A 27,091-nucleotide genomic window follows, 5' to 3' on the forward strand; every position below is an offset into this window, starting at 1 on the left:
TTAAAGATCACAAAGCCCTCTATTGAAATTTTAGCAAATGGTGCCTTTATTCTCTTTACTAATGATCACCATCTGGCTAGAATGGATTAATGTCTCTTACAGCTCCAGCTTTTCAACACTTTTTCCCTCTGATTTATGAATTTATTTCCCTGGGGAAAACAATCACCAAGGTATACAAATCAAACTGTATTTCTTTAAATATTTAACAAAAAGTACAAGACATTTGGACCAGATGTAGAAAATCCAAGACAAATACTTACTGTCAGCTCATAGCACATTTTCATTCATTTCTTCATGTATTCATTCATTCAATGATTGCTCATTTAACAAATATTTCTCAAGCACTGCTTAAGTTGATGTCAGATGTTGAGGACATGAAGGTGGGTGAGATGTGCCTGATCTCGACCAGCCTGACAAATGAGCAAACCAACAAATACAAAATCGCATGAGAGAGTTGTAAGCAAAGTGAGCACGGGGCACTTTGGAAGCCCAGGGCAGGGGCACCCCCCCCCAGCCTGGAAGTGAGACTGCCGTCCTCCCTGTCTAGCTTAAGGATATGTTCAAAGATCATGTCTCTACTCTTTCCTGTGATTTTTGGTAACAGCCTTTGGCCAAAGGCAATGAAATACTGATCCTGTGACCTTGTTAACACCTACTAATTCTGTTCATTTATTGTTTGATTATCTAGAGGAGTAAGGGAAACCAAGGCTTTCACCAGACTCTAAAAGCTGTTTGCCTGAAAAATGGCGTCTATGCCTCCAGGACTTTGCCAAGAATCGATCTGAATGAAGCCATCACCCAGCCCATCTATGACCAAATTGACCCTGTGTTTGGAGGCATTTTTAGGTAAAGGATCTTTCATCTTGAGCTTTCGTGAACAGACATCTGAAGAACATTGAGTTACAGTCTCATCATTAAGAATTTACACTTTGGACCTTGAAGTGTGAAGAGTAGCTCGTAACTTGATAACGAAAGCTGAGTCTTTGGCAAAACACAAAAGCCTCTGGGTTTGGTTTATTTAAAAATTTCCCATAGTGACCTGGAGTACAGACTGAGATATTGCTTTCAGACTAATGTTATGATTTCCATTATTTTTCAAATATCTCATACATGCAGTAGGGGATACATTTTCATAGGGATCTGAGCCTGGGGCAGGGTATTTTGAATGGAGGGAGTGGAATCAAGCAAACCCCTGAAAGCCTTCAGAGCTTTCCCTGAATGCAGCAGGATGTGGCTCCCTGAGGACACTTTGTGTTTCTGGCACGCTGCCTGCTCACAAGCATGGCGTGGCTTGCGGGTGTGTGTACCTCCTTAGTGCCCCCTCCTGCCACCCTCCCCAACCTCCGGTTCTTTCCTCCATCAGCAAAAACAAAATCTCCAAATCCCCAAGTGCAGCAGCTTGTCCCCAGCCTCCATCCCCTTCCCCACTGGCATGTCACCTGGTTGGCCCCCTGCTGCTGCTTGGACCTTTCTGCCACCTTTGCTTGTGTCCTTCCCAGTGCCACCGCTCCTGCCCCCACCTTTCTGTAAACACTTGGATCCTGCCATGTCACCTGTGCCCACCCCACACCCCTGTTTACAAGTCTGTAAGAAAAACTCCAAATTCCTTAGGATGGCACCCAAGACACCCACCTGCCCCCAACTTGCCTTTGCAACATTCGCCTGCCCTGTTGCCTGGAACCAGCTCTCCGCTGTGGCCAGCCTACAGGTAACAAAGAGCAACTGAGATGTCCTGGGCACCGTGACAAGCACTTTGCAAGTACCATCTCACTAAATGCTCCCCCAAACCCTGTGAAGTGGCTTCTGCCTTTTTACACATGAACAAACAGATTTAGAATTGTACAACTCTCCCAGTGTCACCTAGCTCATGAGTAGAGAGCTAGGATTTAGTGCCTATATTCTCTCCTCTATAGCCTCCCACTTCTTCCTCCTGAAAGATTCTGAAACTTGGCTCACTGTGCTGTCCCATGGAGAATAATTCCTCTTTCACACTTCCCCAAATCTTACCTGTCTTTTAATGTGTAATTTAAGTCCCACTCTTTCAAGTAGAGACACCTTGGCGGTGGAAAGACTATGAGTCTTGAGGCTCAGTGTTCAAAGCCTGTCTTTGTTGCTTACTAGCTGTGTGACCTTGGACACATAAGTCGTCTTCTCTAAACCTCAACTTTCTCATCTGTAAAATGGGCACCACCACACTGACTTCATAGGTTTTCATGTTTAGGGCCCGGCACATTCCAGGGATCTGATAACTGTTAGATCTTGTCCCTCTTCTCTTAAAAATGAATGAAAGGACACCAGCTAGTTTAATGTTTGTTTTAGCCCCTGCAATAGCTACCACTGTCTCTTACCTTTTACATTGCTTTCTTCTATAGGGCTGGGAATCCCACTGGCTTAGCTCTGATGCCTCACATAGAAGCTTTTAAGCACTCCCTGCAGGAGAAAATGATGGAAATCGGGATGAGAAATGGCTGGAAATATGACAGCTGCAAAAAAAGTTTCCTGATTCAGGAGGTAAGTTCCTTGCAAAGGGAAGAGGGTGGTGAGGCCGGGCAGTGGCTTTCTTCCCCAGTGGGTCTGAGATGTTGCCTGTCCCTCTCTGCTTGTCCCCGGAGTATGCAGGATCTGGACTGTGAAATACGAACCCTCATGGGAGGGGGGAGAGCAAAGGGTCCTAAGACCATCACGGAGGTGTGGGGCACCGAGGCAGACTTTGTTCCATGCAACTGATAGTGCATGCACAGTTGTAAAGTTGACTCAGTGCCCAGGAAGAATCAGCAAAGCATCCTTAGACCTACGAAGAGGTGCATCTACTTGCCACATTGTCACTAGCTGTGCTTCGTTTTTGCCAGTCTTATGACTCAGTCCCCAAAGCAGTGAAGCTTCAAGAAGTCAGTTATGTTTTTGAGCGTCATTTTTTAGTTTTGAGGACTCAAGGCTCTTGTCTGTGACTCATTTTCTTCCAGGACCAGCCCAAATCACATGATGATACTAGAGAAATAGCTTGTGCCTCCCCTGACCCCCCAAAGACAGCCAATTCCAGGACTTTGCCCGTGCCTGAGTCCAACTCAATAATACTTGTATTTACTGAGTAGTGTGTAGGTACCTGGCACCCTGAGTAGCACTTTGGGGCATGAAGATGCTCAGGACAGAGTTCCAGGCTCCAGTCCTTGGGAAGCTCTCAGCCTACCTGAACTGACAGACAATTTGTAAATGGTGTAAGCCAGGGGGGGAAGGGTGACCACAGGCAGGGCTGCTTCTGTGGAGGGAGTCATCCCAGGTGGCCTTCTGTCCATCTGGCTTCTCAGATAAGCGCCATCCTGGGAGGCCTGGAGGGACAAGTGCTCAGAAGGAAGAGGAGGATCTACTCGTCTATCACCGCCTCCGTTCAGAACGACCTGAAGCCCTGCTACGAAGGTGGGGCTCCAGGGCAGCATTTCACTCCCTTGGGGGTCTTCCTGTCGGCTCCTTTTGCTTCCTTTTCTGCAACTCTCTCCTTCCCTCCATGGACTTGTCCTCCTGCATCCTGAGCCCTCGACCCTCTTGGTCTACACGTGAGTAAGGGCATGGGAGAGGAGCTAGGAACGCAGTATCCGGTTCTCATTCTTCCTTTCTTTAAGTATGTATGAACTCACTGTCAGGCTCCTCCTTGTTCTCTGGCCCCAGTTTTGAGGGGAGGGGTGATTTTGTAAGCTTCTGCTTAATTCACTCATTAGATTTTGTGATTTTGTGAATGACAGTTATTATCTAGGTATCGAAGGGGTTATTTTGTATATGCATGTATATACACGTGTGTGTATGTTTCTGTTTGCTGCCTGCTTGTTTTTCTTTCTGACACCAAAGCTTCCTAAGCAAGGCCTTGCTGGGGTGTGATGGTGGCCACTGTTTTTGCCAGAGGCAGCTCAGATCACTGGCAAAAAAGCATGTGAGAGAATGAAGGACGTCCTCCGAAGAGGGGTGGACCGGCAGGTGGCTGAGGGCATGTTTGAAAGGGCTCAGGAGAGGATGCAGCACCAGTTCCAGCAACTGAAGGTATTCCATCCCCACGGTCAGAACCCCAGGCCCAGGGAGGCTTGTGGGGGAGCTGGGGAAGCAGGTGCAGATGGGGGAAGAAGGCATCTGGGCCCCAGTGGAACCAGAAGGGCCTAGCCAGTGCCCTCGATGCTGGCAGAGGGGGCCACTGGCACTCAGTGTTCTTTCTTCGTGGCTGCACACGGGACGTTGGTGCCTTTGTGGGACTGTGACTTCAGAAATGCAGCCCTCTGGCTGTCTCTGCATCTCACCTCTCTAAGTCATCAGTAGAACAATATCCAGAAGGGGTGCTCAGCTCACGACATACAAGGGCTCATTTAATCTCCGGCAAGTCTGTGAAGCAGGCTCTATGACTGTTCTCATTTTAGGCTGAGAACACACAGGCCACACAGCTAGCAAGATGCAGCACTGGGATGGGGGACCGGGTCACCTGGCTGCAGCATCTCCAACACTAGCACAGTCCCTAGACAGATTTTTAAATGAGGGAAGTGTCTTGTCTACATCAGATGTCAGTAAATACATGTCAGGGGCACAGTTATAGCACCTAGTGTAGATTCAGGTCTCATTCTGCCCACCTCGGAAGACAGTTCCCAATAGTTTGCTTGGGACAAACTGCTTCTCTCAAGTACTCTTGGACTGTTTAGCCTCAGCTCTGAGTCTCTTGGCTTGCCACCCTCTCCCCCCGAAGTCATAGAAATCTTTTTTGTCTTTGTCCAAGCCATTACTGTGCCCCCATCCCCCCACCCCAGGTCCAAATTCTTCTGCCCTGGTCCAGGCTCAGCTGACCCTCTCTCCTAAACACCCGAGGAAGCCGGCCAGTTGCTATTTCAGTCCACCTTTGAACCACCTTCTTGAAACATCTCCCACCCGCTTCTGCACAGTCTCTTCACCTCCCCCACCACTGTGGTTTTGGAAAATACCTTTCTCCACCATACAAAGCACGTAATTTCCCATGGAGTCAGCAAAGAAATATCTTGCTTGCCAGTAGCAGTTTAGTTTCAACCATTTAGCATACTGTCACAGTCTACAGATACATGCTGGAAATAGGCCAAACTCTGCAGAGCAAATCCCCATTGCGTACACAGAAACGGGATCTTCAGGTGCCCAAGAAAACAATTCCACTGAAAAATAATTAGTACATTGGCCCTGTACCAGGGTATCAGTGTGTGTGTGTGTGTGTGTCTTTTTTTTTTTGGTGACTGGCCTCTATGGGGATCTGAACCCTTGACCTTGGTGTTACAACACTGTTCTCTAACCAACTGAGCTAACCACACAGCCCCAAATGTATCTTAAATCACAGAAATGTAGGAAGTTAAAGCTGGACAAGACTACAGAGCGATCTCATTCCCTGATCCCTTTTTTTTCTTTCAAGAAAACCAGTTAACTTTTAATTGTTTAAAGTATTTTAGTTCTACAAAATGGATGGAATTTCTTTTTATACAAGTTTAATTTGTGAAGATCTACTGGTTTTAAAAAAATGACCTCTTCATAATGTTCTTATAACTTGAAGAGTGGAATTGTGTTTTGGTGAGCCCTCTGATTAGCCTCTGATATGTAATGAGTTGTGCGGCTTGCTGGTGTGTTTTCCCCTCCAGTGACGTGGCCCCTTCTGCTATGTTAGGAACTGCGGCTCTCCCGTTCCCTGATCTTAAAGACAAGGAGGCTGAAGCCTATATGGCTTAAGGTATTAGCTCAAGGCTAGAGCTCTTGGTCTGATGTGTTGAAGAAAAAGCCTGAGGTTCGGAGTCGGGTGACCCAGGTTCAAAACCAGACTTTGCCAGGCTAGCGGAAAGAGTCTGGCATTTTTCAAAGTGACACAGGGCAGAAGAGGGAGGAAAATAGCTTTAGTTGATAAGAGGGCTGAGAGCAGCAAGAGGACATTTTTGGGGCAGTTGGGAAGAAGAACCAGACATGTCTAGTAAGGTGTGGACACAGAGTAGATGTCCAACGCACAAGGCTCCAGTGACTAAAGGCACGGGAAGGGGGTGGGACAGTGGCCAGCCCTCTCCCTCTTTTCCTTCTCTGCAGTGGCCGTTCCCTCCTGCAGGCCTCCGTGTAGCTTCATTAGCTCCTGATTGGGTTAGTCAGCTCTGGAGGTGCAGGCCCCCCCAAGTCTTGACAGGCAGGAAGGGAGACACTAAGATGGGGGGACCCACAGGAACATTGCCCTGTTGACTCCTGGGCCGTTTGATGCACTCTAATGTGGGTCACCCCTGGACCTGACTCTGGCGACCCTAGGCTGTACCCTCTCTAGCTGGGGGATTGGGCGGGTCCCTTTCATAAGATCCACTTACCTTTGGGCTGTGCCATCCTAACAGCCTGTCCTTGTCATGCAGAGTGCAATCACAGAGAAGGTGAAGGGCAGTGTTGCCACCATGCTGACCCTTGCCTCATCCCAGGGGGATGGGCTCTACAAGGAGCTTGCAGGTAAGTCCATAAAACTTTTGCATGAAAGGCAATTGTGCTGCTGGCTGTGGTTGTTCTTCACTGAATTTGAAGAAATGAAGTTAGGAAGAATTTCCAGGGCAAGGAATGGAGATGATGACCATGATGATGACCGCCCCGCCCTTTGCCAAGCGCCCTATGGAGACCACGCATTATCCACAGGCTTGTGTGTACTGTCTCATGGAATCCTCACCTAGCACTCAGAGACAGATGATATTGCTCCATTTTGCAGATGCAGAAATAGAGACTCAGATTAGGTAATGTGCCCAAGTTCACATAGCTGGAAGTGGCAAAATCAAATCCATAGCTCTGCCTTGCTGTATTCGTAAAGCCTTTCCTGTTAGTTGATACCTCCTTATGGGCTGGCTGGTTAGCTCAGTTAGTTAGATCATGGTGTTATAACATCAAGGTCAAGGGTTTGGATCCCTATACTGGCCAGCTGCCAAAAAACAACAAAAAAAAGTTACCTCCCTATAAAAATCTTTTATTTTCGGGCCAGCCCTGTGGCTCACTTGGGAGAGTGCGGCACTGGTAGCACTGAGGCCGCGGGTTCGGATCCTATATGGGGATGGCCGGTGCACTCACTGGCTGAGCGTGGTGCAGACCACACCGTGCCAAGGGTTGCAATCCTCTTACCGGTCAAAAAAAAAAAAAAATCTTTTATTTTCTGGTGGTGGTGGAGAAAGGTTTCTCTTGATCCACCAGGAGCTTGGGAATGCAGCGCTAGCTGCATGTGCCCTGTTGCAGGCAGCCACCCCCTTTTCGTTCCGTGGGCTCCACTGGAGCCACTGGTATGAACTGGAGATTGTAAATTGATGCAAAAAGCAACTGGGAAATTTCTAGCAAAATTAAAAACACATATATCCTTTGGCCCAGCAATCCTACTTCTAGGAATTTACCCTATAAATATCCTCATACATGGGCAGAATGGCATATGGATAAGGTTATTCAGAGTAGCATTGTTTATAATATCAAAAACTGGAACAACTCAAATTTCTATCAGTAGAGCACTGGTTAGATTAAATGAGATACACATGCTTTATACAGAATAAAGCAGCTTTATATGTAGTGGTATGAAATGATCTCCAAACTTTATTTTAAAGTTAAAAACAAAAAGCAAAGTGAAAAAATATGTGGCCATTTGTCAGAGAGAAAGGAAACACATGTGTGTACGTTTGTATATGCATAAACATCTCCGTGGCATACCCAAGTAGCTGGTGACACTGGTTGCCTCTAAGGAGGGGAACTGGGAGGCTAGAAGATGGGGGACGGCAGGATACCTACCCTGAACTCTGTATATTTTGTGCCTTTTAAATTTTAAGTCACATGCATAGTTGCCGTCTAGAAAAAAAGACTAGGTCTGATGCTGCCGCCGAGTATGCCCAGGCGAGCGTGGTCAGAGCAGTTTCCAGAGTGAAAGCCACAGCTGCGGTGTCTGCCTATCTGCTCCACACTCATGTCTCATTCTGGAAGACGTTATCCCCATTGCTGGCTAGTTCGATGGACATCTAACCTGGTCTTCTTACTGGTCTCTAGGGAAGGAGACACTATGCCCTCCCATTATAATTTATCAGACTCCCTCATGACCTCTGTTTAGGCCTTCACAGAAAGCTGAGATTTTAAGATTTTGGTCATCCAACTGGTCTTCTTTAAGGAACTCCTGCTTTTCAAAGGTTTTTCAACTATCCAGGTCTCACAGACACAAAACGTTCCCCTAAGTTTGATGTAAATGGAGCCTGCCATAGTTTGCATGTACTTCCTTTCTTTCACAATCAACAACAAATATACACCATGTAGGGGAACTGTGCCAGGTGCCAAGGTTATAAAGAGATCTCAAAAGCAGTCCCTGCTCTCAGGGTCTTACCCAGTTGGTGAGACAAGACATGTAAGGATGTAAATCATGAGACTGGATGGTATGTGTTCACTGGGCTAGTGATTATAATCACCTCCTAGGTGCCTAGCGGTGTTCTGGGTGCTGAGGACACAGCAGTGAGCAGTACACACAAAACCCCCGCCTTCCTGGAGCTCACAGCCAGCGGGTGGAAGGCAGGCAATAAGCAAATCATAAGTAAAATATGTGGCAAGGAAATAAAGCAGGGAAAGGGGACAGGAATGCTGGGGGTAGGGGGGTGGATGGTCATGGAAGGTCTCGCTGGGAATGTGACACTTAAGCAAAGAACTGAGGGAGGACCTGCTCTGGCACCAGGTTGTTATTCTAGCAATTCAGAAGACAGTGGCGACTCAGGGCTGGGACACTGGGGAAGCTTTGTGGAAGCTGAGGCCTCAGGGGAGCCTTGAAGGACAGGCAGGATTTAAGAGGCAGTGAGGAGGAGGGAGGAGGGAGGCCCTCCAGATGAGGAGCAAGACAGAGACACAGGGTTCTAACCCCAAGGCATGAGTCCCACTGCTGGCCAGGCTCAGGCAGGCTAGTCTGAGTCACATAGAGCCAAGCAGGGTTGGAAAGGCAGCAGGAGCAATGCCAGAGCCAGCCCCAAGGTCATTCTGAAGTGTCCCTTCAAGGAGAACTGTACCAGTCAGGGTTCTCCAGAAAAAGAACCAGTAGGATGTGCGCGTAGATGTAGGAAGAGATTTGTGGAGGCTTGGAGAGTCCAAACTCCCGTGAGGGGAGACCAACCAGCAGGAGACTCCAGAAAGAGTTGCAGTTTGAGTACAAAGGCCAACTGCTGGGGAACGAGGCAGAGCCGATGCTGAGGTGGGGGCCACAGGCCATCTGCTGGGGAATCCCTCTTGCTCAGGGAGGGCAGCCTTTTGTTCCATTCAGGCCTTTAGCTGATGGGATGAACCAAGGGGGGGCAATCTGCTTTACTCAAGGTCCACAGATTTGAATGTAACTCTCATCCAAAACCCCCCTCGGAGAAACATCCAGACTAATGTTTGACCAAATATCTGAGCACTGTGGCCTAGACAAATTGACACATAAAATTAACAGAACATTGGTGGAAAACCTGAGATACCAAAGAGAGCAAGTTCACTTGGAAGGGGGTCTGGGGGAGCAGATGGGTGGGGGAGGAGAGAGCTGCCTGGAGAGGACTTAGGGGAGGCTTTGATGCGCGATCTGCTTTGTATCTCCCTCCACCAAACTCCCGTGAGGCCTTAGTAGGCCTTGCGAGGCCCAGTGATTGCCCAGGGTTTCTTTTTAGGGTGACCCCCATGCTGAGACAAGCCTTCAGGTAAGAGGAAGAATACCTGGTTTGATTCAGGTTGTTTATAAAACAAGGAGATTGGACTATGTGATCCCCAGACACCACTCCAATCTGATATTCTGGGACACATGACCCAGGTCATAACAGCATTCTTGAGGGATCTGTTTCCTGGAGACATTTCTGAAAAAGACACTAACTCCTCATGCATGCTTTCTGCTCTTTTGTAGATGTCAAAAATGAATACAAGGAGATGGAAAAGCTACACAGAAGCCTGAGGGAGGTGGCTGAGAATGCGCTGCTGCGGAGGGGCATGCAAGATTTCCTCCTGAGAATGTCCCCCAGCAAAGCTGGACCCCCCAGAACACAACTTTAATTCTTGGGGCTTATCCCCAGTGGGATGGAAAATAAGCCTGCAGCCACATAATCAGAATTACTTCTGTTTTTTGTAATCTAGTAAAGAACATCTCCCAACTGTTTGGGCTTTATATATAATATAAAACTCAATAAATTGTTGCTTCTAGCTTAATTTTATTTTATAGCCAAAAAAGAGTGAACTTGAATCTCCAGTGGAGTTATAAAACTTCAGGGACAAGAAACTTGTGCTTCACCGAAGAAAAATATCTAAACATCAGAAACCTGAAATATTAAAGAAAAAAATTGCAAATAAAACTTTAGAGACCCAATTCAATTTCCCATTTTAATAGTGATGAGACTTTTGGATAAAGAGGCAATGTTGTGCCATGGGAACAACACAGGTTAGGGAGTAGGTGGACGTGAGACCCAGTTCCATCATTTCTCAGATGTGTTATCCAGTGCCAGCACTTCCCAAACATTTGGACCTTAGGACCCTATGCTCTTAGAAATTATTGAGGACCCTACAGAGCTTTTGTTTATGTGGGTTATAGCTACTGATATTTACTATATTCAAAATTAAAACAGAAAATTTAAGCAATTATTTACTAATTCATTTACTTTAATTATTTACTTTAATTCATTTAAAAGTAACAATAATAAACCTATTACATGTTAACATTTTTTATGAAAAAAGCCATTTTCCAAAAACTGTAGTGAGAAGAGTGACATTGTTTTACATTTTTACAAATCTCTTCCTTCTCTGGCTTACTATAAAAATCAGCTGTATTCTGACATCTGTTTCTGTACCCAGTCTCTTGCAGTATGTCTTCTCGGTTGATGTAGATGAAGAAAATTCAGTCTCACGCAGTTATACAGGTGGAATACAGAGAAGTATTTTAATAGCCTTTTCAGATAATTTCTGGATATTCCTCTTTGATACTGCAGTCTTGACAAATGGTAGTTTCTTAAAGGTTAGTTGCAGTGTAGAATCTGAAACCATATCAGTGAACATTTTTCATACCCTGTCACATTTAAGTCCATTGGCTTCTCTTGTAATTTGAATGGATTTTTTACCAAAGCATGATTTTTTGGCATCAGGCATTGGTCATTCTGAAAATATTTATTTACTGAGTTAAGCAGATATTCCAAATGTTGACACATTTTACTGTACAATACCACAAAATCATATTTGTTAATATCTCCACCAATCTCATCAGGAAGTCTTGAAATACTGAGAAACTGTCAAGTTCACAGCGAAGAATACAAGTTTTATGAAATTCCAATTTGTTTTTTCTAAAAGCTCATTGGCAACAAATACTGTCAATTGTTTCTTTGAAGTGATAGGTTCATTTTGTTCGGTTTTGAGGAAATGTTCATCATAGAATCACATGTGATTAACCATGGTTTGTCTGTCAGTCTTATCAAGTAAAAACAATGTTCCATGAAAAAAGTGTCAAGGCCAGCTCACAACTCATTCACACACATACTTTTCCTTGACGCAGCAGAAGTGCTTTAAGTGAATTTCCCATTTTGTCACATAGAATAATAAAATGGCATCCACATAAGGGCCAATAATTAATAGAATTAATAACTTGGGCTGTCTCATTAAGAACATCCTTAAGTGATGCTGGATTGTGTTTTTACTGCAAGTGCATGATGATGAAAAATACAGCAGTTATGAGTAGAGTTTGGTGCCAATGCCTTGGTTCATGCTGTGGTGCAAGTGGTTTTACCATCTTTGCTTTTGCATCCTTAGTGCAAGTGTCAACATGGTAAAAAATGCAAATAAAATCTTGATTTTTTTTTTTGAAGATGACTGGTAAGGGGATCTTAACCCATAGCCTTGGTGTTGTCAGCACCACACTCTCCCAAGTTAGCCACGGGTCAGCCCAAAATCTTAATATTTTTATAAAAATAGTCTAAGCCAGCAGATCCCCTAGAAGGGTTATGGGGACCACACTTTGAGAACTGCCTTAGATAGATCATTTAAATACCTTGAGCTTCAGTTATTTATCTGTAAAATGAGGATAATAGCAGTGTCTTCTCTGACACTACCAGGGTGGTCAGGAAGTTTGAAATAATGCTTGTAAGGTATTGACACATTGTACTTAATAGTACTTGATAAAGGATAATTATTTTGGGGCAGAATAGAAGTAACACAGTTTAGTGGCTTATGTATTGGGAAACTTAGTTTCTGATTACAGCTCTGCCCAATGCTAATATGAACTTTGACAATTCCTTAACATCTCTAAGATTTCATTTCCTCATATACAAAAGGAATATGAACTGGATGGTTAAAGAAATCTGCTGCATTGAAATTCTAGGACTTTAAATTCTTCTCTTTTTTTGTAATATTTTTTGTGTAAGTAAGATAAAAAAGGATTCAGCCATGTAGTTAGATCTCAGTGTTCTTTTCATTTTAGTTAAAATTAGTTAAAAAGTTTGTTCCTTTTTATTTTAAACTTCTAAACACAGAGTTCTACTGAAGTTTTCATAGTTTACTTTTCATATTTCAAGTGAAAGATGTAAAGGACTTCCATTTCTAGCCATGATGGAGTCATGGAACCAGATTTATCCTCTTGCTTTAAACAACTAAAAAACCAAACAAAATTTATTAAACAACAGTTTTCAGATATGGGAAAATAATAAGTACAGGATAGTGATCCCTGAAAGAAGGGAGATAAACAAGTTGAGCCCTACAATTGCCTCATCTTACTGACCAGTTAGAATTTCTAGACCACAGAACAGGAAGGGGGAAACCAAAAAGATCTGAGTGGTCTCCCTGAGTTGAGGAGACAGAGTTTACGGTTTGAGGAGTCCAAGATGATTAGAATTCATAGAAAGGGTCCCACAAGGGAGAGCTGAACAGAGAGCTCCAGAGATATGAAGCAGTTCTTCTGAGTCTTTATCTGAATACTGATTAGCACATGCATTTGAGAAAACTACCAAGGATAAGAAAACAACCATTGGAAAGAATCAGGTAGAAAAATTCCCAAAGCTCACTTCAAGCTAGGAGTAGCCAGAATGGAAAGACCTTCTTAGGTAAACTTCTCAGAAGAGTATTTCTTTAGTAGTGGGGCCAAATAGTTCTAGATGAAAGACTGTTGCACACCCACCTAACAAAGTTTAAAAACAAGCTTCAGAAGGATTATACTGTTTCCAAGTAACTTAAATGCATCCCAGAACACAACATAAAACATTTGAAGGAATAATAAATCCTAGCACCCAACAATGGAAAATTGACAATGTATAGCATAGCATCAAAACAAAAATTAACACGGGCCGGCCCGGTGGCGCAGTGGAGAGTGCGCCACTTGGGAGTGCGGCGGCGCTCCCGCTGAGGGTTCGGATCCCATGTGGAGACCGGTTCCCGCTCACTGGCTGAGCGCGGTGTGGGCGCAACACCGAGGGTTGCGATCCCGTTGCCGGTCAGTAAAAAAGACAAAAAGGAAAAAAAAATTAACAGACATGCAAAGAAACAAGAAAATATAACCCACAACAAGGAGAAAAATCAATAGAAAAAGACCCAGAAATAACACAGGTGATAAAATTAATAGACAAAGTTGTTAAAATGGCTATAATAAATTTAGTCCATATGCTCAAGAAGATAGAATAAAGCATAAACACAATGAGAAAAGAAATGGAAGAAATAAAAAAGGCCCAAATAGAACTTATAGAGATAAAAATGTTCAATGTCTAGATGGGATTAATAGTGAAATAGATGCTGTAGAAGAAAAGATAAGTAAACCTGAAGACACAGCAATAGAGCCTATCCAAAATAAAACACAGAGAGGAAAAAACCTGAAAAATAAAAATGAACAGAGTATCAATGAACTGTAAGACATCATCAGGCAGCCTAAAATGTGTTACTGGAACCACAAAAAGACAGGAAAGAGATGGGGATATAGAAAAAATATTTTTTAAAAACGTCTGAGAATTTTCTAAACTTGATTAAAACTGTAAACCCACAGATCCAAGGTGCTCAATGAGTCCCAAGCATAAGAAACACAAGGAAAATTACACCAAGACACATTATAATCAAATTGCTGAAGACCAGTTATGAAGAGAAAAATCTTAAAACCAGCTGGGTGGTGAATATTACATACACAGGAATAAAAATAGGAATGACAGCAGACTTCTCATCTGAAACAGTGCAAACCAAAAGACATTGAAATGACCTCTTTAAAAAACTAAAAGAAAAAGCATTAACTGCTAACCAAAATTCTATACTCAACAAGAACATTTTTTGAAAGTAAAGTGAAATACACTTTTTTGGACATAAAAAAGCTGACAGAATTCATCAGAAGACTAATACTACAAGAAATGTTAAAGGAAGTCCTTCAAGCAGAGGGATAATGATAACTGATGAAAATTTTGATCTCTGTAAAGAAATAAAAGGCACTGGAAATAGTAAGTATGTGGATAAATATAAACCACTTTTCCCCTTATTTTTAAAAATCCCTTTAAAATACTTAAAAGATTGTTTAAAACAAAAACAATAACAAAGCATTGCGGGGTTTATAACATGTGAAAGTAAAATATATGGCAACAGCACAAAGGTGGTTGGGCTGGTTAGCTAAGTTGGTTAGAGTGTGGTGTTATAGGGGCCGACCCGGTGGCGCACTGGATAAGTGTGCCGCTTGGGAAGCGCGGCGGGCGCTCCCGCCCGAGGGTTCGGATCCCACATACAGACCGGTTCCCGCTCACTGGCTGAGCGAGGCGCGGGAGCAACACCGAGGGTTGCAATCCCGTTGCCGGTCCCCGGTCCGGTACGGGGGCAACACTGAGGGTTGCGATCCGTTGCCGGACACGGAAAAAGACAAAAGACAAAAAAAAAAAGAGTGTGGTGTTATAACACCAGGGTCAAAAGTTCAAGGGGATGGGCCGGCCCGGTGGCGCACTGCTACAGTGCGCCGCTTGGGAGTGTGGCGGCGCTCCCGCCGAGGGTTCGGATCCCACATACAGACTGGTTCCCGCTCACTGGCTGAGCGAGGTGTGGGAGCAACACCGAGGGTTGCAATCCCGTTGCCGGTCCCCGGTCCGGTACGGGGGCAACACTGAGGGTTGCGATCCGTTGCCGGACACGAAAAAAGACAAAAAGGAAAAAAAAAAAAGTTCAGGGGGAAAAAAAAAACAACACCCAACAACAAGCAGAAAAATCACAAAGGCCAAGAGGGGAGAAATGGAAGTACGTTGTAAGGTTTTTATACTACACATACAGTTATATAATATTACTTAAAGGTAGGGTGTGATAAGTTGAAGATATATACTATGAACCCTACAGTAACCATTAGAAAAACAAGAGAGATATATCTAGTATGTCACTGTCTTAGTCCATTTCTGTTGCTTATAGCAAGATACACAGAACTGGGTAATTTATAAGAAAACGAAATTTGTTGCTTACATTTTCAGAGGCTGGAAGTCCAAAGTCCAGGAAACACATCTGGTGAAGGCTTTCTTGGTGGTGACTTTAGTGACGGCAGGGTATCACACTGTGAATAATGGTGGAGGAGGAAGAGTCTAACCTCTCATGTCCTCTCCTTTTAAAACCCTCAGAACCACACCCCTGGCCACATTATTAATCCATTCACTACGGTATGGTCTGACAATCTAATCACCTCTTCAAGGCCCCACCTTTCAATTACAATAGGGTTTCCCACCCCTTAACACTGTCACAGTGGGGGACAACTTTTGGGGGGACACTCAATCCAAAGCAGTTAGTATAGGAGATAAAATGGAATATTAAAAATGTTTAAATAATTCAAAAAAGGCAGGGAAAGAGGAGAAAAGGAACAAATAACAGAAGGTACAATTAGAAAATCATAGCCGGATAGTAGATTTAAACTCAATTATATAGATAATCACAGGTAAATGGTCTAAAACACTAATCAAAATGCAGAGATTACAGACTGGATTTTCGAAAAAACAAGCCCCAGGTATATAAGCATGTTGTCTACAAGAAATCCACTTTAGGGCCGGCCGGTGGCGCACTGCTACAGTGCGCCGCTTGGGAGCGCTGCGGCGCTCCCACCGAGGGTTCGGATCCCACATACAGACCGGCCGCTCACTGGCTGAGCGAGGTGCGGGCGCAACACCGAGGGTTGCGATCCGTTGCCGGTCACGAAAAAAGACAAAAAGAAAAAAAAAAAAAGAAATCCACTTTAAATATAAAGACACAAATAGGTTAAAAGTAAAGGGATGGAAGATACATATTTGAAAATGTGAATCTAAAGACAGAGTCTCTATAATAATATCAGACAAATAAATTTCAGAGCAAGGAATATTACCAGGATGAAGAGGGCCATTGTAATAAAGTAGTTAATTAATCAAGAGGACATAATAATCCTAGTTATGCACCTAATACATTTTCAAAACATAGAATGCAAAATCAAATAGAACTTAAAGGAGAAGGAGCCAAATCCACAAGTATAGTTGGAAATTTCAACACCCTCTTTTGATAATTGATAGAACAAATAAAGAAACTCAGTAAGGCTATAGAAGACTTGGACAATATATCAACTAACTTTACCTAATTGAAATTTATAGAGCAATGTACTCCACAACATCAGAGCATACATTTATCTCTAGTAAATGTGGAACATGTACCAAAATAGACCATATCCTGAGCCATAAAATAAGTCTTAATAAATTTAAAAAGATGGAAATCATACAGAAGATGTTCTTGGATCACAATGAAATTAAATTAGAAATCAATAACAGAAAGAAATCTGAAAAATTCCAAATATTTGGAAACTAAACAATGCACTTCTAAATAACCCATGGACCAAGTGAGGGCTGTGGACCGACATCTTGTTGGATTTACATCTCTCACCTCCTAATCTTAATTTTGGCCAAATAAGGTTACCTTGTTGTTATCAGAAGCCAAGGAATTAACTCCAGCCAAACCTTAGAACATTAGTCAGAGCTGGCACTGGCAGTGGGGCTGTGTATTAACTGCCTGAAGAATGCAACAAAGAGCCATCGGTCAGGACGGCGCCTACGCCGGCAGAGTGGAACAAATTGGGGAGAAAGCTGGGGCAGAGTCTTCAGTCCAGATAAGAGGCTCCGGGCTGATACTGACATAAATCCAGGAGAGGAGTTCAGACGAATGCAACAAAAGAAGGAATGCCTGAAATAGCAGGGGTGGAATCAGGAGGATTCTGGACCAGGAAACAGGAGATTTAGGATGAAGGGCTTCTGGTTCCAGAGGTTAATACCAGGAGCTAAAGCTGTTCACTGTGTTCTTTAGTGCAATCTGAAGTTTCCACCGTGGCCCAGAGCCATTTTTCCTCCTTGTGATGGGGTCCATCCTGGCTATGAAGGAAATGAATTTCTCCCATTGGAGTCAGGTGACTCTGGCCTTGCGTCCTTCCCCTCATAGAACTGGCAATTCTGGCATGTTCCAGAGGTTGTCTTTCTAGGGACCCAATCTGTCTTCCTGAAAAGAAGACACAGGCAGAGGAGATGGTGGCTGACTGATAAATTGTGATCAGGACATGGTGACCTCTGAGGATGTGGTTTGGACTTCACCCAGGAAGTGTGGATTTTATTGCATGAAACTTATACAGAGATGTGATGCTGGGGAGCTACAAGAACCTCAGAGCTTTTTAAACCTAGTCTGATCTCTTGGCTAGAGGAAGAAGAGTTGTTGACAGTGCAGAGAGGATTTCTCTAAGAATGGGAAATGGGCCTTAAAACCATAGGGCCAGCACTTCAGCAGTACGTTTTTTTGGTTAAGAACATCAAACAGGATACGGCAGAGAGAAGTCAGAACTGAGGGGAGCTCTGTGAGTGCACGCAATTGAGACGTCCTCGGCAGATACTCACGCCTTAGGATGCACCTGAGAATGCAAAATAGAGGAGACACTTCTGAGTGGAATCGGCATGGAGAAGACTTCCTTTCTCTGCACAAGGAAACTTGAATCAGTGTGGAGAATGTTGTTTACCAGAGAATGTGTACTCAAGACGAATCCTGTGAGTGCAGTGACTTTGGTAAAGTGTAGCTCCATCAACCATGTCTTCAGGCACAGAAGACAGCCAGCAGTCGAGAAAAGCTCTACGAATGGACGCAATCTGCAAGAGCTCTTCCTCACTCCACAAGTCACGCCATGCCTGTCCAAAAGCACACCGTAAAAACCCCCACAAACGTCAGGAGTGTGGAAAAGTCTTTAGATGTCTTTTCTACCTTAACATTCATATGGGAATCCACACTGGAGAGAAACACTCTGAATGCAAGGAATGTGGGAAAGCCTTCTGTAAGTCTTTTCTCCTGAATCAATATTATAAAATTTACACTGTGGAGAAGCCCTCTGAATGTCAAGTATGCGGAAAATGCTTTAGAAATTTCTCATGTCTTAATGATCACTTTTGAATTCACACTGGAATAAAACCCTACAAATGTAAGGAATGGGGGGAAAGCCTTCAGTACATCCTCCAACCCTACTGAACATAGAAGAGGTCACACTGGAGAGAAGCCCTATGAATGTAAGGAATGGGGGAAGAACTTCAGATAATCCTGTCTGCCTTGGTATCCATGTGCAAACCCACAGTGGGGAGAAACCCTATGAACGTAAGGAACAGGGGAAAGCCTTCGCTAGGTTTTACTGGCTAACCAAACATCAATAAACTCACACAGAGAGAAGCCCTTTGAATGTAAGGTATGCAGAAAATCTTTTAGGAGTTCCTCATGCCTTAATGATCACTTTTGAATTTGCACTGGAATAAACTCCTATAAATGCAAGGACCGTGGGAAAGCCTTCACTGGGCACTCCGCCTTACTGGACAGGTGTGAACTCACACTGGGGAGAAGGCTTACGAGTGTAAAGAACGTGGAGAAGCCTTCCTTTGTCCTTCTCATCTGACCGGACATATGAAAACACACTGGAGAGAAGTTCTTCGAATGTCAGGAACGAGGAGACTGCTTTAGGAAGTCCTCATGCTTTCATGAGCACATTCTGATTCACACTGGCAAGAACACTTGTGAGTGTAAGGAACGTGTAACAGCGTTCAGCTGTGCCCGTTCACTTCAAAGACATGCAAGTAGCCACACCTGAAATACTCCATGCAGTCAAAGAGCCTGGGAAAGCCATGGGCACTGCTCACCGTCCAGCACGTGAGAACTCACCACGCAGCCAGGTGATGTAAGAAACATGGAGAACTTTTCCTACTTCTTCCTTTTCTTTTCCTATATGTGAGATCTTGCAGTGGAGAGAAACATGTTTGAATGTAAAACAGGGAAAAGTTGCAATTCTGCTAAATACTTTGATGGTCCCCTGGGATCTAACATTGGAGAAAAGCTATGACATAAGAAATGTTGGAAAGTCATTTTTTACATTAAATTAATCCATAACCTTCGATAAATATGAGATGGCCGATACTCAGAGAAGCTGCATGTACAGAATGTGGGAATTGCTTTCCTGTGTCCTGAAATCTTGTCTGCTGGCAGACATGGCTTTCTGGGGGGATTTTACAGATTTATTTTGAATATTTTTTATTCTGTCCTGATCATTCCTGGCCTGATATGTCTCTCTTTTCCCTGTAGTAACACCACTGCAGTCTAGTTGTGACACCTTTCCAGTTGCAAACTGGACAAAGGGGGACTTCAGGATCCAGACGTAATCCAGCGTAGCTTCTCCTTTGGATTTATTGTGGTCTTAGGCATGGGCCACATACAGCGCCTTGCACCAGCCATGGCGGGGGACGTAAGGTGAGGGTGCTTCAAAAAGTTCACAGAAAGATTTGTATTATCTTCTAATTTTATTTTTCCATGAACTTTTTTTTTCTTTTTTTTCCTATTTTTGGTGCAATAGGAAGTCAGCTTTACTCAGGAATACCGGTGACCTGAGGAGAGATGTTAGGCTAACCCATCTCTCTGGTAAACCTGAAGGGGAGTGGCCAGGCTAAAGCCATCCCAAAGACTCAGGTTATTGAGGGGTATTTAAAAGAGGGGAATGGAATGTGGGACATGAAAAACAGGAGGGAGGGGGATGTGAGCTGTGGGGGCCCCGTGCAAGGAGCCACGTGCAAGGTCTCACCAAGGCTCCCTCTGGCTTCTGTTCCCGTCCTTGCTGTTACCTCAGGGTCCTGCTGGATTTCGATGTGCTTCAGGGTGAAATCAGCACAGCTTTATTGATGTCTTCTTTGGTTTCTCAAGGTCTGGACTGTACGTGTCTTGTGGTAAGTCTGCAGCTCCAGGCAAACTGAAAAACAACTTTACATTGATGTAAATAATGTTATCTTGCCCCATAACCAAGGCTCAAAATATCAAATAACCATGGGAAAAAAGGGAACTCAGAGAAATACATGCCAAGAAAAAAACTGTGTCATTAAAAATCTTCTAGAGTCCATGTGGTTTTAGGTCCCAACATGGCTTCAGTCCTGCTCCCTCCAACACTAGGAACTGCTGTACAATGCAGTAACTATGGTTTCTCCCATGAAACATGTACATTGAACAAGGTTATATCCACCCCCCTACCAAGCCAGTGATTTGGAAGCTTCCTTCTTTTTTTTTCTTTTTGTCTTTTTTACTGACCAGTAACGGGATTGCAACCCTCAGTGTTGCGCCCGTACTGGGGACCAGTAACGGGATCGCAACCCTCAGTGTTGCGCCCGTACTGGGGACCGGCAACGGGATCGCAACCCTCGGTTTTTCGCCCGCACCACGCTCAGCCAGTGAGCGGGAACCGGTCTCCACATGGGATCCGAACCCTCGGCGGGAGCGCCACCGTGCTCCCAAGTGGCGCACTCTCCAGTGCACCACCGGGCCGGCCCAGGAAGCTTCCTTCTTACACTATGAGTATTTATATTATAGACAAACTTACTACTTTTTCCTCTAAATAAAGTAAATAAAATGGATTTTATTTATAAAGAAAACTGTACTGTTTTCCAATTTTGTCCAGTTAACATTTAGAATGCCTTTACTGTGGACAGGAACAAAGCCCTCTCTTATTGCTTGTGTTTATTTAAGAATACGTACATCTTTATCTGCAATACCACACGCTTAAAAGAAAACAGAACTTATTTGCCCAATATATTGAACATTTGACCTGTCCTTTCTCGGTTTAAAACTACATAAACTGAAATTTTAAACCCAGCTTACAAATCCATTTTTGTATTTATTTTTATTACCCTATACATAACAATTTAAACTTAATGCTCCTTAAACTAGTCCCAATGCTGACCATTAATTCTTTCATACAATCACCTCCCTACTCTTGAGCTACTTTAGTTCCTATTGTCTGTTTGCTGCAGTAAATCATTCAGCAAATTTTTCAGGGAAGGTTTTTGGTTGACATACTTTCTTAACCTCTGCATATTTGAGAATGTCTTCCAGCTGCCTTCGTACGGAGATGATAACTTGGCAGGGTGTATAATTCTTGGTTCAAAATTATTTTCCCTTACAACTCTGTAGAAATTGTCCCATTGTCTCCTGGCATTTAGAGTTGCAAGAGAAAAATCTGACCTCTGTCTGCCCCTTTATAGATAACTTATAGAATTTTTTCTTTATCCTTGAAATTTGAAAATGTCACCAGAATATGTCTACGTGTTGCTTTCTTTTTGTCAAATTTTAAAGGTAGCCTGTGTGCTTTTTCCATTTGTAGATTAGTTTGTTCTCACTCTGGAAGATTTTCTTCAAGTGTTTCCTTAATTACTGTTTCAGCTCTATTTGCTTTGTCCTCTGTTTCAGGAATTCCTGTTACACGTAGATTATATCTTCTGGACTGGGTCTCTCTTTGTCTCCTCTTTTCTTGATTTCTTTCCATTTTTCTGCGCATTCTGTGAGACTTTCTCTGGTTTTGCATGTACTTCAGTAACTGGATTTTGTGGACAATTCCGCTTGTACGTGTCTATTAACTCTCTCAACTCCCTGATATGTTTTGAGCTCTCTGTCCATCCCTTCTCTATCACTGTGGGTAGGTCATTAAACCCCTTTGTTACACAATTCTTAAGCCTGTCCAGAGGAGGCATTTTCTTGATTACTTAGCTCTGTTCCTTACAACCTTTTCAATAGCTCTTTTTAGTAACGAGGATCAAAAATGAAGATAAAGAGAGGTCTTCCACAGCACAGAAAATAAAATGTCCAAAAATAAAACAAAATAAAATTTAAAAACACCATGAACTTTTAAAGAGTTCAAGAAGGGGTTAAGTGGAGAAATGGTTATCTTTATTTTTACCTTCATTCTAGTTTTGTTTTGGTCTTTTTTAGTTTATTATGTTATTCTTTTGCTCTTTAAATAAAATGCATATCTCATGTTGCAGACTTTTTTCTTTCCTGCTCTGTAAATATATGAGAGTTTGACTAGGACTCTGTTGCTATAGCTGAATCTCCAACAAAGTTTTGTCAATTAATATTTTTATGAATTCTCAATTATAAATATCTACTTTCAACTAAAAAAGAAAATGCAAACAAAAAACAAAACCAAAGGCTCCATTGTGACTTCTAAATTATAGCAGGTCCACCTCCCAGGAAAGGGGAGGTTGCTAGAGTGAGGCAGGGTTCAAGGCTGGGGCTCAGGGCATGCCTCAGTTCCAGAGGAGACCAGGAGAGAAGGGGCATACTCAAGACCATGACGTGCGCAGGGTTGTGCCTGGAAAAACAATGTCTTTGCAAACACAACTCTAAATGACTACACGGTATTTTCATGTGTACTCATATATGCACTATCATTTATCTAACCATTACCCTAGTTTTGGACATTTAGATGATGCTGTTTTTCTCCATTATAAATAACACTATAGAAAATATTCTTATATATGAATCTGTCTTTATCTCTGATGTTTTGTTTAGGGTAATTTTTAAATTCCTTTATAGGGTCTGAGTATAAGAGCATTTTAAAGTCTCAAATTATTTTTCAGAAACACTGTCCACCTACCAGCAGTGACATGAGTTTCTGTGTCACTGATCTCTGACCAGAAATGGGTATTATCCTTTTCTGCCATAGGTTAATGGGATCAGATTTTTATAAGTTATTTTGCACTGCCTGGGTTATTAGTGATGTTGAGCATTTTGCATGTTTAATCGAATTGCTTTCATTTAAATGGTCCTTCCATGATCTTTTCTATTGGAATTCTCCACCACGTTCCTCTGACATTTTTCTTTTCACTTTTTTTTTTGTCTTTTTCACTTTGAAAGAATGTCTAACTTACAGAAAAGTTGCAAACATAGTATAAAGAACTCCTAAATAGACTGCATCAATTTGCTAACGTTTTCCTACATTTACTTTGCTTCAGCATTCTCTGTGTGTGCATGTGGGCATGTGTTTGTGTGTACTTTTTCTGAATGATTTTAAAGTAGGCTGTATACGTCATGTCCCTTTACCCCTTAACATTTTAGAATTCCATAAAAACAAGTATATTTTCTCACATAACCCTAGCACAATGATGAAATTCAATGTTGATACGATACTATTATCTTATCTGTATGCTTCATTCAGGTGTCATCAACTGCCCCAGCTCCAGCCTGTATAGCAACCTCTTTTTAGTATAGTATCCAGACTGGAATCAAATATTCCAGGTTCGAGGAACTTCAGAAAGTTCGGGGAAAAATAGAATGGAAATATAATATGAATCTCCCCATGAACTTTTGGAGTACCCTGTATTTGCCGTGTCTATTTGATTCCTTTAATCCAGAGCCGTTCCTCAGCCTTTCTTTGTCTTTCATGGCATCGGCATTTTTGAGGAATAATAGGCCAGCTGTCTTATAAAATTTAGGTTTGTCTGATGTCTCTTCACTATTAGGTTTAGAACGTGCATCTTTGGCTAAAACAACCCCATAAGTGCCCTTGTCCCATTTTCATGAAAAAAGTCAGAATTTACTGCTGACAGCTTGATAGTGAGGAAAGAGACTAGAAACTAAACATGGGTTCAGTCCAATGTGAATAGAGAGGTGGGTCCCTCACTTTCTACCCTGCAGGGTGATCCTTACCAGCCTGTGGGGTGTGTGTAGGGCAGGGGGTTCGAGGACAATCAGGAACAAGTCTCTCATTCTTTCAGACCTGGAGTATCACCCATCCATGGCTGCCAGTGACCAGGCTGGCACTGCCAAAGGTATTTTTAAAATATGGGGGGCAGAGGGGAGAGAAGGCGGTTGACCCTCAGCTCCATTTCAGCTGGAGGCAATCGGGAGGCAAGTACCTTCCTGTCTCAAGCTTCCCCGCCTGTCTAGACTGGATGAACTACTGAAGGGCTAGGGGGACATCTCTGAGCAGAGCTAAGGGGGGACCCTCCCAGGCTGAGACCTGCAGAGGCTCCCCCTCTCCTGACCTCTCTGTCTCTACTCCTGCATCCTTTCTCCTCCTGCCAGTCTCCTTCAGGAACTGCACCCTTTTCTACTTCTCAGTGGAAAACTGCAGAGCTCAGGCTTTGGCCAGAAGTTAAGGGAGACCCTCCTCTGCTCAGGTCTGTGAACTCTGAAGTGGGGAGGAATGGATCCTAATTGTATGACTTCCGCCTCTCCACCAGCAAGAACCATGGGCTTGCAAATTATCTGTGAGCCAGCACATCTCTCCAAAGCCAGTACTATGCAGAACACAACACTATCTTGTCTGATACCAAGAGAGCTTACTCTTGGCCTCTGTTTCTCAGTGAGATTGTGCAAAGGAGCCTGTCCTCCATTGTGTTCCGGCCTGACATCACTAAAGCCATCATTTGGACCAAGACGGGCTCTGTCTTACTCCTTTCAACAGGGTGGTGTCAACTTCAAGTAACTTCTTTCTGACCCCGGCTCTCTCCCATGGGAGATGCCACTTTGATCCTGCCACAATTACATTACACTAGTCATAAATGGTGACTCCGACTCATTCACAATGTTAAATTATAACCAATAAGCTCTGCTTAAGAAAGCAAGGAAATGATCTTTTTAGAATGCACACCCTCCAAATTGTAATGATAAAAACTTCTCTGTGTTAAATGACATACGTGTTGTTTGTGGAGCATGGGCCTGACAAGGCTGCTTAAATAAGGTGTCATTACATTATTCAAGTACAACAACATCGCATTTCCCGGTCAGTGAGACAACTGAAGAGGAGCTTTCGTTTTTGTTTTCTCTGAAAGCGTGGTACCACGTGCCACCAGTGCACCGAGCTGACCTGTAGCTCTTCATTTATTTTTCCATTTCTTCCCATTGCAATTGAATTACCCAGAATAGTACAAATGTGTGCCTGTTTATTTTCCTCTGTCTAAACGCCATGTCATAACCCACGATATCCCCCCTCCTCTCAACCACATGGTTTAATCTGATTAGGGACGAAGAGAAAATTGATAATGATCCATGAAATCTGGGTAGGACTGTGTTCTAGATGCTCTTGGTAATAAAAACCTCTTTAAATCTTTATTTTAAAATCTTGCTGCATAGTCTGTATAAAAGTTCTTCCATTTATTTCCACCTCCCACCCCCACCCCCCAGAAGAAACATGTGGGTTCTTGCTGCTGGAAAGGGGACAAGTTATGTGACCGTGAACTTTCTCTTACAGCATCCCCGTGGAGGAAAAGGCAGATTTGCCTCCAGCTAGAAGACAAGAAAAAGCTGAATTTAGCTGGGAGGGAGGAAGTTGGCACTGCTGCTTGAGACCAGAGTCAGGGCAAATGACCTCTTTCTCCCCCACACTCTCTCTCTTTCCCTCTCTCTCTTCCTCTCTCTCTCTTTCCTTCTCTTGCCCTCTCTGTCTGTCTCTTCCACCCCTACCTCCCTCTCCCCCCCAACACTTCTCTCTCTCTACCCCCCCCCCTCAGATAAGTTGAAACCTGGGTAGAAGAAAGAAGTTTGTAAAAACCTGCAAGAATTGTTGAAACTCTGGAACTACCAGTGTCTCAGAAAGAGTTCAAGGTGAGTTAAACATTCCTCCTCAAGCCCAGATTGGATAAAGCCAACACGAGAGGCAGTAATTGGTAACAGTTAAGGATTGTACTTAGTCCTGTATTTCTTTACATCCTGATAAGACCGTTCAATTTTTATCGTTTTGATAATGGCATTTATTCACACCATTCGGGTGTACTTTAGGGCATAGTGCTCAACCTTGATTGTGCTTTTGGATCACCTGGGGAGCTTTTAGAAATCCCCATGCCCAAGCAGATCCCTCTCCACAGACAATTTAATCAGAACCTCTGGAAGTAGAACTCAGGTATCAAGTATTTTTTAAAAATCACTGCTTTATGCTAAGGCAGATTGGAGTTCTAGAGCCCTGTGGGAACTATGCTTTGGAGACGCTATGACTCAGCACCCTACAATGCACGGTAGCTCTCCTGGGGTCAGCAGAGTGTATGCACATGTCAAGAACGTGGAGTTACCTTTTTACAGTCCGCTGGGAACAGTGAGATTGTAGGCGCCTCTGACACCGAGGGTAACCCTGCAGGCCACAGAGGAGAGACACAGGGAGGGGTGGAGATATAAAAGCACATTGAACAGAGGGACAGAAGGAAGATGGGGCCAAAATTGAAATGCCCAGCTGGGGTATTTCCTTCAAGCCCCCTTAATCCAGCACTCACATTTTGCTGGTTTAAATCAAAGACTAATTCTAGAACAGTTTTCAGCAGGGGATGGAGAGGGCAGTTTTGTGCAGCTTTCTCAGAGACAGACAGAGAGGACAGAAGAGGCCTTTTACTTTACCCCACAGACATGAGAAGAAGGGGGAGCCCCCAGACTCCCCTGGCCCCCCCAACTGCCGGCCACTGGCTGAGGGGGCCTCTCCTTTCCCTTCCTGTCACCTGGTTACCAACTTCACACATAGTCAGCAAGTCCTTATTTCAAATTCTCTCTGTTCAAATAACCAGTGTGGTTTATGGCTTCTGAGTGGTGTTGACTGGTTCAGAGGGTAACTGGGGCAGGTGGGGGGTACAGGATAGGAGAGAGGGGTTCTGGGCATGGGCTCAGCCACCACAGCTGGAGGGAAAGATGCCCTTCTTGACCCGCATGCATGGGTGAGGGTTCCACCCCTCAGTGACAGGCATCCATCCTCTCAGGGCCAGGAGTGTGAGTTCTTTCCCCACTAGGAGAACTTGCCCCACTTGGGGACATCGGGAGGAAAAGCGGATAACAGAGAATCTCAGGTAGAAACCGACTGGGTACCCCATCTGGATGAAGCCTCTCAAAAGTTCTGATGAAA

The 27,091-nt window shown here is 43.6% G+C and overlaps 1 protein-coding gene across 1 annotated transcript in view; it reads left to right on the forward strand.

Annotated features, from left to right (window-relative positions):
* Window positions 1–10,169, forward strand: part of NUGGC (nuclear GTPase, germinal center associated) — a 42,735-nt gene extending 32,566 nt beyond the window's left edge. Inside the window, exons 13-18 of the mRNA XM_008575872.1 lie at window positions 689–846; window positions 2,373–2,511; window positions 3,306–3,414; window positions 3,893–4,029; window positions 6,366–6,456; window positions 9,866–10,169. Of these exons, the coding sequence (XP_008574094.1) occupies window positions 689–846; window positions 2,373–2,511; window positions 3,306–3,414; window positions 3,893–4,029; window positions 6,366–6,456; window positions 9,866–10,011 (780 nt within the window). The 3' untranslated portion in view covers window positions 10,012–10,169. The remainder of the gene's footprint in view (window positions 1–688; window positions 847–2,372; window positions 2,512–3,305; window positions 3,415–3,892; window positions 4,030–6,365; window positions 6,457–9,865) is intronic.
* Window positions 10,170–27,091: the final 16,922 nt, after the last annotated feature.

Source organism: Galeopterus variegatus, unplaced genomic scaffold, assembly GCF_000696425.1.
Source record: "Galeopterus variegatus unplaced genomic scaffold, G_variegatus-3.0.2 Scaffold1249, whole genome shotgun sequence".
Lineage (NCBI taxonomy): Eukaryota > Metazoa > Chordata > Mammalia > Dermoptera > Cynocephalidae > Galeopterus > Galeopterus variegatus.